Below are 12255 nucleotides of genomic sequence, written 5' to 3' on the forward strand. Positions count from 1 at the left end.
GCTCTCTCTTATCTATAGGATGCCCATGAGTTTCTGAGCCAGTGCCTGGACCAGCTGAAGGAGGACGTGGAGAAAGTGAACAAGAGCTGGAAAAGCGAGTCGCCAGCGGCCGCGTGGGATGAGCCTCCCCAGCAGGCGGCCGCAGCCCGGCCCGGGGAGGAAGTGGACACCTCGCGCATCTACACCTGCCCTGTGGTGGTTAACATGGAGTTCGAGGTGCAGCACACCATCACCTGCAAAGAGTAAGTGAGTTGCCCCCTTTTCAGACTGTGGATTCCTGGGTGGTAAGTCTCTTCCCTGATAGTAAATAAAATTATGGATCTCCGTTACACAAAAATACGTCAAAAGATTTTCTTGAGTCCATTCCTTTTAGTTTTTGTGATATTACCTCTACAAAGCATATGAAATTGTCCTAAAGACTCACTGGATGTCATGTTATTAATGACAAATCATAACAAAGGTTGTGCTGTTATGTGTGGTTTCAGCTGTGGCGAGGTGGTGAACAAGCGGGAGCAGTTCAACGACCTGTCCATTGACCTGCCTCGCAGGAAGAAGACCATCCCTCTCCGGTCCATCCAGGACTCTCTGGACCTCTTCTTCAGGGTGTGTGCCCACTGTCCCCACAAACCACCACCTGTCCAAATATATATATCTATATATCCACTAAAGGCAATGAAACAGTCCACATAGTATTCAAATCCTAATATGAAGTAGATGAGTTAAATTGTCTGTCTGTGTATTCCAGATCGAGGAAATCGAGTATTCCTGTGAGAAGTGCAGCGGGAAAGTGGCGACAGTGACTCATAAATTCAGCCGACTCCCCAGGTACTCTGTTACGGATACAGGTATCCTGTGTGTGTGTGTATCCTGTATGTGTGTGTATCCTGTGTGTGTATTTCTTTTCTCTCCTTCTCCCCTCACAGGTGGAAATAATCATTCCCCAATCAGTCACACCTACTGTTTCCATTACCCAATCACAACCCCTTTCCCTTGGTTTAAAAACCCATTCAGTTGTTCTCTCTGGAGCGCAATCTCTCTGTAGATCTCTTGTTTTTGCAACTACATGTCACTTTGTCCGTTACCCTGTGAGTATTGTTTTTGTTATGGTGTTTGACTCTTTGTTTGATGGTGGGAGAAGGGGGTACCAAGATAAGTCGCCCATGGGCATACACTACCCATAGGAATACTTTGTCTAAGAACACTAGTTAGAACTGGGCGGACCACCCCCTGTATTTTTGGTTAGTTAGTTAGTTAGTTAGCTTTATTGAAGTAGGCTAGTCTAGTTCAGGGGTGTTTTTGGATATTTGTTTCTTTCCTTGGGTCCAGCTCAGCACCTTTTCCTGCCCCCCCTTTTACCGTGTGTTTAGCAAATAAACCATGAGTGTTTGACGGTAATTTAGTTGTCTGTGGTTTTTCGTTCTCACTGTTACGTTTTCACTATTATACTTTGCATGAGTTATGTTACGGGTCTCGTTACCATCCCCCCTAGACTGCCGGGCCAAAGGGATTCGTAACATACTCCCATTTGTCGACAGCGGGGATCTTTAGCCCTGGTGTTAACACCAACTCCATACTAAGCTGATCATTCACCTGGGTTGTGTCTTAATTGACATTGCAGCCTATTCCCTATATAGTGCACGGGAATAGGGTGCCATTTGGGCCATTGCCATGACCAAAGTGAATAAGGAAGAGGTATGGGCTTCTTCAGATAACCCTACATCGCTTTCTATCCTTTCCCTCACGCAGAGTTCTGATTCTGCACCTGAAGCGCTACAGCTTCAACGCCCAGCTGTCACTGAACAGTAAGCTAGGCCAGCAGGTGATGATCCCCCGCTACCTCACGCTGCTGTCCCACTGCACGGACGCCACGCGCCCCCCCCTCAGTCTCGGCTGGAGCGCAAACGCCGCCATGTAAGAAACACCCCTCCCACAAGCACACTTGGAGACAGTGATCGTTGTCCCAACTATTTGACATTTTCTTTGGATGTCACCACACAGACGGGTCTTAAATGTCCAAATAACGTTGATCACAGCAGGTGAATATTATTATTTATTTTTTTACCTACCATGCTCTTTGGTTTTGTTTTACAGGCCACGAACACTGAAGGCCTCCCAGTCGGTGAACTCCTCCTCACTACTTCGGTAAGCCAGTCTCTAACAACATGGAATCACTAACACACACTTTTTACCTCCAACCCAGGAAGGCCAATCGTGTCCAGTGTTTCCTTGATGTGGCACAAAAGTGTGGATGTTTTGGTTCTTCTAACTACTGTTTTCATTTCCTTCCACCAGGAAAGTGTCTCTGAAGGCGGGGGGCAGCTCCAGCACTATGCTGGTGGACTCTGACAGCGAGGAGGAGCTGAGCCGGAAGGTGGTGAGCCGTAAGCGCCGCCTCAGCGACTGTCTGCCCGATGACAGAGCAGATGAGGTTAGGGCACCAGAGGGATCGGGGGGGATATACATTACTACACCCTAACCGCTGACACATGCGGGGCCAGGTTGAAAGAACACTGTGTTTAGTGTGTGACATGATGAGCTCTGGCTGTGTGTTTAGGTCCAGCGAGCTGTCCACCACCCAGATGCGTCAGACTTCAACAGCATCAGCGATGAGGAAATGCTGGCGGCGGTGCTGGAGATGAGTCGCCACGACGCTGGGTTCTCCTGCCATGCCCCTGAGGACGAGCCAACCAGCAGCCCTGACACGGGCTTCGTCGACGCCGACGCCCAGGAGATGAACTACCGCCCAGACCTGCTGGAGACGGACACTAAGCCGTCTGCAGGTAACCACCAATCTCAGAAACACAGACACACCAGCCAGGAGGGACAGGGAGGAGTAGGCTTAAACGGTTCACTAAAATTATTTTTTGAGACTACACACCAAAACAGCTCCCTGTAGTACCTTACTAGATGCCCATTCATTTCATTGAACTATGCTAGTTTAAGACGATAGACTTGAATTATACAAAACGCATGCAGAAGCCTCTGGTTTTTAAATGTGTTTTACCAACCCATGCTAAACGGAGTGTGTATCTGTGTGTGTGTGTAGACGTGCTGGACTCCCTGGACCTGACCATGGACGAAAACAAGGAGAACCAGACCCCCGAGGGGGTGCAGGGGGATCTGGACTGGGTGCAGCAGTATGGCCTGGAGCAGGAGAGGGAGGAGCAGGAGCTGCAGCTAGCCCTGGCCCAGAGCCTGCAGGAGCATGTAAGACTCCACACACACTAGGACATTAGAGAGAGACCCCCTATACAGCTCTACCATTGGACATTTTACTGTAGGGGAAACCTGATGTTGGTGGTTCACTGTTTTTGTAATGTAGGCTAATCCTCCTTCCGCTTCTGTAATGTTTTTGAGCTCCACAAGAAAACAAAAATCTGAGCTCAGACCCACCGTCACTAGCACGTGCTCCAGCAGGTATATCTCACTGGTCATCCCCAAAGCCTGTCCTTCCAGTTCTCTGCTGCCAGTGACGGGAACGAATTGCAAAAATCGCTGAAGCTGGAGACTTATATTTCCCTCACCAACTTTAAACATCAGCTATCTGAGCAGCTAACTGATTGCTGCAGCTGTACATAGTCCATCTATAAATAGCCAGCCCAATCTACCTACCTCATCCCCATGTTGTTTTTATTTACTTTTCTGCTCTTTTGCACACCAGTATCTCTATTTGCACATCATCATCTGCTCATTTATCACTCCATCTGCTCATTTATCACTCCAGTGTTAATCTGCTAAATTGAAATTACCTCGCTACTATGGCTTATTTATTGCCTTATCACCTCACGCCATTCGCACACACTGTATATAGACTTTCTTTTTTTATATTGTGATATTGACTGTACGCTTGTTTATTGCATGTGTAACTCTGTGTCGCACTGCTTTGCTTTATCTTGGGCAGGTCGCAGTTGTAAATGTGAACTTGTTCTCAACTAGCCTTCCTGGTTTAAAAAAAATAAAAATAAAAATATATATATATATATATATATATAGGGCCAATGTTACCTATGTGAACTTTTGATAGAGCCGGACAGGACAGCTGGTTATTGCATCACCACGATGAAAACCTGACCTTTGCAACATGTGGTTTCTCCTACAGGAAGCCCAAGAGATGAGGGAGGACGACGACCTGAAGAAAGCCACAGAGCTCAGCCTGCAAGGTATAGCATAGACACTGCTTCCCCTTTTTTATGCCAATACGCAGCTTCACTAAAGTAAAGAAGTGTGTGTGTGTGTCTTGTTTGCACGTTTTTACATGTCTTGATTCTCCCTCGTTTTTCTCCGCCCTCCCAGAGTTCAACAATTTGTTGCCGGAGCTGCTGTGTTCAGACGAGGACTCTGGGAACGAGGAGGTGCTGGATATGGAGTACAGCGAAGCAGAGACCGAGGATCTGAAGAGAAATGCTGAGGTACGAAGTCTCCCTCCTACTTTTCTCCCTCACACTAACCTTCACCAGGTTAGTGTCATTTATCAACTGCATAAATTGCACAAAATTTCACAATTCCAGTGGGTCATAAGTTTACATACACTAAGTTGACTGTGCCTTTAAACAGCTTGGAAAATACCAGAAACTGATGTCATGGCTTTAGAAGCTTCTGATAGGCTAATTGACATCATTTGAGTCAATTGGCGGTGTACCTGTGAATGTATTTCAAGGCCTACCTTCAAACTCAGTGCCTCTTTGCTTGACATCATGGGAAAATCGAAAGAAATCAGCCAAGACCTCAGAAAAAGAATTGACACCTTCACAAGTCTGTTTCATCCTTGGGAGCAATTTCCAAACGGCTGAAGGTACCACATTCATCTGTACAAACAATAGTACGCAAGTATAAACACCATGGGACCACGCAGCCGTCATACCGCTCAAGAACGAGACGCCTTGTGTCTCCTAGAGATGAATGTACTTTGGTGTGAAAAGTGCAAATCAATCCCAGAACAACAGCCAAGGACCTTGTGAAGATGCTGGAGGAAACGGGTACAAAAGTATCTATATCCACAGTAAAACGAGTCCTATATCGACATGACCTGAAAGGCCGCTCAGCAAGGAAGAAGCCACTGCTTCAAAATCGCCATAAAAAAGCCAGACTACGGTTTGCATGGGGACAAAGTTTGTACTTTTTGGAGAAATGTCTGATGAAACAAACATAGAACTGTTTGGCCATAATGGCCATCGTTATGTTTGGAGGAAAAAGGGGGAAGCTTGCAAGCTGAAGAACACCATCCCAACCGTGAAGCACGGGGTGGCAGCATCATGTTGGGATGCTTTGCTGCAGGGGGGACTGGTGCACTTCACAAAATAGATGCCATCATGAGGCATGAGAATTATGTGGAAGCAACATCTCAAGACATCAGTAAGGAAGTTAAAGCTTGGTTGCAAATGGGTCTTCCAAATGGACAATGACCCCAAGCATACTTCCAAAGTTGTGGCAAAATTGCTTAAGGACAACAAAGTCAAGGTATTGGAGTGGCCATCACAAACCCTGACCTCATTCCTATAGAAAATGTGTGGGCAGAACTGAAAAAGTGTGTGCGGGCAAGGAGGCCTACAAACCTGACTCATTTACACCAGCTCTGTCAGGAGGAATGGGGCAAAATTCACCCAACTTATTGTGGGAAGCTTGTGGGAGGCTACCGGAAACGTTTGACTCAAGTTAAACAATTTGAAGGCAATGCCAAATACTAATTGAGTGTATGTGTACTTCTGACCCACTGGGAATGTGATAAATAAAAGCAGAAAGAAATCATTCTCTCTACTATTATTCTGACGTTTCACATTCTTAAAATAAAGTGGTGGTCCTAACTGACGAAAGACGGGGAATTTTTACTAGGATTAAATGTCAGGGATTGTGAAACTGAGTTTAAATGTATTTGAATACGGTGTATGTAAACTTCCAACTTCAGCTGTATATGTAGAATGACACCTTTTCTGTGGATGTTCTTGTACCAGATTTTTCGTCACTGATCTTTTGAACAAATCACAATTTCGCAGGTGCACCACTTTTTTTGAATTTCGGAAGGAGAGGGGACATTTAGCCCATAGACTTGCCTGAAACTGGCTGAGAGTTTCCGTTTTAAGGGTCTGGAGAATGGGGTTGGGTCGTATCCAGATTTTCATACCTTAATACCATTCCTGTACCATACCAGGGTATGCGGTATTACGGCATGCAAGGGCCGATATTTATTTCCAAATATTTTGTACTTTTTTTTGCTAACAAAAGCATAGCAAATTCCATAGCAAATAATTGACACAAGCTAAATGCTAACAAGCACACGCGAACAAACTAAATGCAYGGACAGAGAACCCAGCTCATAAAGTTATACAACTATATCAAAAGGCTACTCACACTTGAACCAGGAGGGGATTGTGTCTGCTGTCACCAAGCAGCTTGATCTTGCAAGCTAGCCACCTATAGCTAGCGAACCAAATGTAAAGCTGGAGCCCTGAGCTGAAGAAAGTGTTTTTGAATGTATAGTTAGTTAGTAATAAGGTTATTTAGCTGGCAAAAACAACTCTTGTGATGGTCAACAGTGGATCTCACGTTTGCTCCATGTGCTCTTTGTAAATAAACATACCATGTGACTGGCTCAATTTAATTTTTGTGAATAATATCATTGTTATTAGTGTAAAACATTTTTGTGAAGGTATTTAAAATCATACCGTCGGTGTTTCAAAATACCCAGGTATACGGTATATCGCCCAAGATTAGTGGATGCTTTTCTAGTGTTGTTAGTGTCTTTTCTAGTCTTGTTAGTGTCTTTTCTAATATGTCCCCCAATAACTCAATAAAGCATCTGGCACAACTARGCACCATTTTTAGTTCTGGGTGTCTAAGATTAAGTAGGGAGAAACGGCCCAGCTGAACACCTTCCTTTCTTGTTCCCAGAGCGGAGACTTGGCCAACTCGTTTCGGCTGATCAGTGTAGTCAGTCACATCGGGAGCAGCTCCTCCTCTGGTAAGCACTGCCCTGCCTATAGACCACAGTCTGCTAAGATACAGTATATTGCCATGCTACGAGATACACCGTTATTTGTGGTTACCAGAAATGAGTGCAAGAGATGTGAATGTTATGATTTGTTTTTGGTAACGACTGATATCTGTACATCTCATAACACACTACTGTGTAGCAGGAGCCACAGATTATCAATCTGTTAAAAAAATMCAATGTAACGCATAAATGTAAAATGAGGACGATACCACGAGAAGCCAAGACACTGTATATTTGTTGTCTAATATTAACCTGTAATTCTATCTCTGGACCCTCAGGCCATTACATCAGCGACGTGTACGACATGAAGAAGCAGTCGTGGCTGACCTACAACGACCTGGATGTGTCGCGCACGCAWGAGGCCTCGGTGCAGAGAGACCGCGACTGCAGCGGATACATCTTTTTCTACATGCACAAGTTAGTCTCCCTCTAACAGCTTCAGTTGTGTGCTGGGTTATGTTCAGGGAAACAATGTGAAATTTGTCCAATAAGAAAGCAGATTTTCATTTTCAGTTGCAAAACGTTTTTCTACAGTGTCCCATACTGATCACAACCCTGTTCTCTTATGGTAAGGGAAAAACCACCCGCCTCCCGCTATATGCCCTATACCAGTCTGTGAGTGACTGAGTATAATGCAGTGGAGGCTGAGAGAGACCCAGCTCTAGTAAGCAGGGTTGTCCATACGATTGGCAACTCTGAGCAGAAGCTGGAACACAATRTCCCCTCTTTCATGCTATAAGAAAATATTATTTGTTGAAATTTCTTTCTATTTTGTCAGAAAYAAAGAAAGTAGCAAAGTGAAACTGTCTGGTAACTAGAAGTTTGCTGTGGGGTTTTAATATCAGGACATTAATAAAACTAAAGTTGTACATTCACCTATGGTGGGAGAGATTGTAGGGAACTTAATGTTATGTGTGTATCATATTATGCACTGGAACCCACTGTAAGGGGTGTGGATTTGTTTCAGTGAGCCGTGCCTTGACTGACTGCTGTGTGTGTACCCTCTCCTCAGGGATGTGTTTGAGGAGCTGTCTGAGTTGGAAAGGACAGGGGCCAGTGGAGGAGCCTCTGAGGCAGGGAGGACTGTCCTGCAGCCCCTCTGAGCCACCAGTCTGTCATCACAGTCACACACCAACCAACACGCACTGAGCTCTCCCCAACAGATGGGTCGGGGATGAAGGAGAACCTTTCTACAGTACTACTGATCACCGTCCACATTTTTGTCTTGAGGCGATTTGTCCTTTTTTAAAACAAAACAACAGGCCATGGTAGCTTCTGTCGTGAAGGCAGCCTCAGATGTCAGCACACACAGCCAACGTCCTTCTCTCCAGGTCTGTTCAGAAATGAGAGACAGCGCTCTCAAAAGAAAGAAAAGAGCTGACTGTTCTTTGTTTATTAAACCCTGAGAGATATTAGCCCTGAACTTTTCAGACTTCTTTATTTAATTTTCTATGATTTGTTGAATTTGTTGTTGTAATACAGTTTTTCTTGGCACACATGATATTAACTGTCATGCATTTAAGAAATTAAATAGTAAGTGTCAGATGCTTGATGCTGGTGCTCCTTTGATTGTATGGTTTTTACTTTTTATTTCCAATATAATTTAAAATGTATTCTAAAATATAGTTTAGGGTAAGGAGGGTGTACTTTTTTGTTCTATACAGTGCATTTGGAAAGTATTGACACCTTGACTTTTCCACATTTTGTTACAGCCTTATTCTAAAATGAATTCAATTGTCTTTTTCCCTCATCAATCTAAACACACAATAACCCATAATGACCAGCAAAATCAGGATTTTAGAAATGTAAAATCGGGTTCACGTCCGGGCTCTGGCTGGGAAGCATGGTGGCTTTTCGCAAGAGTGGCTTTGGGGAAAGTCTCTGAATGTCCTTGAGTGGTCAAGGACATTCAGAGACTTTCCCCAAAGCCACTCTTGCGTTGTCTTGGCTGTGTGCTTAGGGTCGTTTTCTTGTTGGAAGGTGAACCTTCGTCTGAGGTCCTGAGAGCTCTGGAGCAGGTTTTCATCAAGGATCTCTGTACTTTGCGCCGTTCATCTTTCCCTCGATCCTGACTAGTCTCACAGTCCCTGCAGCTGAAAAATATCCCCACAGCATGATGCCGCCACCACCATGCTTCACTGTAGGGATAGTTCCAAGTTTCCTCCAGATGTGAAGCTTGGCATTTAGGCCAAAGAGTTCAATCTTGGTTTCATCGGACCAGAGAATCTTGTTTCTCATGGTCTGAGAGTCCTTTAGATGCCCTTTGGCAAACTCCAAGCGGGCTGTCATATGCTTMTTTACTGAGGAGTGGCTTCCGTCTGGCCACTCTTKTCATAAAGGCCTGATTGGTATGCTGCAGAGATGGTTGTTCTTCTGGAAGGTTCTCCCATCCACAGAGGAACTCTAGAGCTCTGTCAGAGTGACCATCGGGTTCTTGATCACCTCTCTGACCAAGGCCCTTCTCCCGCAATTGCTCAGTTTGGCTGGGTGGCCAGCTCTAGGAAGAATCTTGGTGGTTGGTGGGGACCTTGAATGCTGCAGAAATGTTTTGGTACACTTCCCAGATCTGTGTCTCGACACAATCCTTCAACCTCATGGCTTGGTTTTTGCTCTGATATGCACTGTCAACTGTGGGACCTTATATAGACGTGTGCCTTTCCAAATCATGTCCAATCAATTGAATTTACCGTAGGTGGACTCCAACTAGTATAAACATCAAGGATGATCAGTGAAAACAGGATGTACCTGAGCTAAATTTTGGGTCTCATAGCAAAATCCCTATGGAAAATAAGGTATTTAATTTGCAAAAAATTCTAAACCTGTTTTTGCTTTGTCATTATGGGGTATTGTGTAGATTGAGGATTTGTATTTTTCATCCATTTTAGAATAAGGCTGTAACAAAATGTGGAAAAGGGGAAGAGGTCTGAATACTTTCCGAATGCACTGTAATGCCGCGAAACGTGGTGCAATATTTATTTATTTTGTGGCATGGATTTGCCAATTCTGCTTGTATTTGTTTCAAGTCTGTTCATTTGAGTTGGGTGTGATAAAGGAAGTTTCCAATTTCTTTCAATGATTTACTTATGGGCTGTTTTATTCATGTTTTATAAATCTTAACAAGCTAAACAAAGTCGCTTGTCTTTTATAAGCTTACAATCCTAGGGGTTTCCTAGTGTAGGGGTTTTCAAACTGGGGTCTGCACATTTTGTATATTTTTTGGGGGAGGAACAATATTTTGATTTTGTGGGGGGTGAATATTTTAAGAATATCGCTGGCTGCAACAGAATATCATAGTGGATACCATTTTTATGTCTGCGTCTAGTATGAAGGAAATTGGAGGTAGTTTCGTGAGCCAACGCTATCTAGCGTTAGCGAAATTACGACGTCTACAAAAATAGCTGTCGCTGTTCAGCCAACTCTGGGGAATGTAGACAAATGGCCTCATGCCAAAATCTCAAACTATCCCTGGAGGAAATTAGTAATTGGAGCTAATTACAGGGTTTTTTCTGTATAGAGCAATTCTTGGGCGGGCCATTTCAAGTGATAATTTTCGGGATGGAGAAGCACAATTTTTTTATTATTTTTTATTAAACAAACAAAACCAGATTGAAAGCGTGCAGAAAAGATATTGAACTCTATTTTTTTTAGAATGCTATCTTTTGGGAACTAACAATCAAATAAAAGTCAGAAAAAAACAACCGTTCAGGGCACATCCCTATTGCTTTTCAAAAGAATGTTTGGGCAAAGGAACACAGGATTAGCCATAGAATTACAGACAATTGGCTTTAAAACTGCAAAATTGTCTCTTCGCTCAATGCCAAACTAGCATTTCTGGAAATTTGCATCAAAACAGCAAAGCTTTCTCAGCTCAATGTAAAGATGTATAGAATTGCTGAAAATTTGCTTTACAGCAGCAACATTTTCTCAATTCCGCCAAGGTACACTACATTTTCTAGCTAATATACTAGAGTTTACACTTCCTCTTCCAATGAACTGTGTTTAGGTCAAAATAATAAATGTTTACCAAATCTCAACATTTAAAAAAAAAAGTTGATTACTTCTACTTGCCATTATCATTCAACTGATAAGATGTTACTTTTTTGGCAAACATGATGGGGTGGTCTCTGGGATGCTGGTCCCTGGGCAAGAAAAGTTTGAAATACCCGGCCCTAATGCCTCCCAATAAAGAACCAGTAGTTTATACAGTTGAAGTCGGAAGTTTACATACACCGTAGCCAAATAAATTTAAACACAGTTTTTCACAATTCCTGACATTTAATCCTAGTAAAAATTCCCTGGCTTAGGTCAGTCAGGATCACCACTTTATTTTAAGAATGTGAAATGTCAGAATAACAGTAGAGAATCTTTTATTTCTTTCATCATATTCCCAGTGGCTCAGAAGTTCACATACACGCAATTAGTATTTTTTAACATTGCCTTTCAATTGTTTAACTTGGGTCAAATGTTTCGGGTAGCCTTCCACAAGCTTCCCACAATAAGTTGGGTGAATATTGGCCCATTCCTCCTGACAGAGCTGGTGTCACTGAGTCAGGTTTGTAGGCCTCCTTGCTCACACACTGCACCTCAGATTGGAGCCCAAATAAATGCTTCACAGAATTCAAGTAACAGACACATCTCAACATCATCTGTTCAGAGACTGTATAGAGTCATAGTGTGCTGCATCAGATGACCTGGCCTCCACAATCACCTGATCTCATCCAATTGGGATGAGTTGGACCGCAGAGTGAAGGAAAAGCAGCCAACAAGTGCCTTGATGACAGCTTTGTTTTCAGGGCTGAAGTACAACACAGAGTTTATTCAAATTAAAGTACAATTTACTACATTCAAAAGTAATATGCAAATTAGGCAGTACAGAATAGATATTTAGAGTAAATTAAGCCAGTGTGGTCATATTATAAACAAATCTACATGCATTATGCAAAACAGAGTTTGTAACAATTTATGAAAATAGAATTTGAAAAAAATATATGTGAATGAGATACTTCATATGCCAATTAGTCTGTATGGAATGTAAAAAATAAACAGCATTTTAAACCCATTTATTTAAATTAATGTGGTCATATTGTTAACATATACTGATGAGTAAGGTGCCGCACATTTGTGCACACACACCAGGGGTGGTAACATAGTACATATAATTGGGATTACATAATAATGACCAAAAAGCAGTGTTACTATTTACCAATTAGTAACTTTTAGGCAGGTAACAGTGACTTCAGAAAGTATTCACACCCCTTGACTTTTTC

At 43.1% G+C, this 12255-nt stretch overlaps 1 protein-coding gene across 3 annotated transcripts in view; it reads left to right on the forward strand.

Annotated features, from left to right (window-relative positions):
• Window positions 1–10061, forward strand: part of LOC111973833 (ubiquitin carboxyl-terminal hydrolase 37) — a 31463-nt gene extending 21402 nt beyond the window's left edge. For all 3 annotated transcript variants that reach the window (XM_070446905.1, XM_024001264.3, XM_024001256.2), the window contains exons 12-24: window positions 19–242; window positions 486–603; window positions 746–825; window positions 1747–1911; window positions 2092–2142; window positions 2293–2428; window positions 2555–2780; window positions 3047–3207; window positions 4100–4160; window positions 4294–4409; window positions 6886–6955; window positions 7267–7405; window positions 8001–10061. In XM_070446905.1, the coding sequence (XP_070303006.1) occupies window positions 19–242; window positions 486–603; window positions 746–825; window positions 1747–1911; window positions 2092–2142; window positions 2293–2428; window positions 2555–2780; window positions 3047–3207; window positions 4100–4160; window positions 4294–4409; window positions 6886–6955; window positions 7267–7405; window positions 8001–8091 (1638 nt within the window). In that variant the 3' untranslated portion in view covers window positions 8092–10061. The remainder of the gene's footprint in view (window positions 1–18; window positions 243–485; window positions 604–745; window positions 826–1746; window positions 1912–2091; window positions 2143–2292; window positions 2429–2554; window positions 2781–3046; window positions 3208–4099; window positions 4161–4293; window positions 4410–6885; window positions 6956–7266; window positions 7406–8000) is intronic.
• The last annotated feature ends 2194 nt before the right edge of the window (window positions 10062–12255 follow it).

This window comes from Salvelinus sp. IW2-2015, linkage group LG2, assembly GCF_002910315.2.
Source record: "Salvelinus sp. IW2-2015 linkage group LG2, ASM291031v2, whole genome shotgun sequence".
NCBI classification, from domain to species: domain Eukaryota; kingdom Metazoa; phylum Chordata; class Actinopteri; order Salmoniformes; family Salmonidae; genus Salvelinus; species Salvelinus sp. IW2-2015.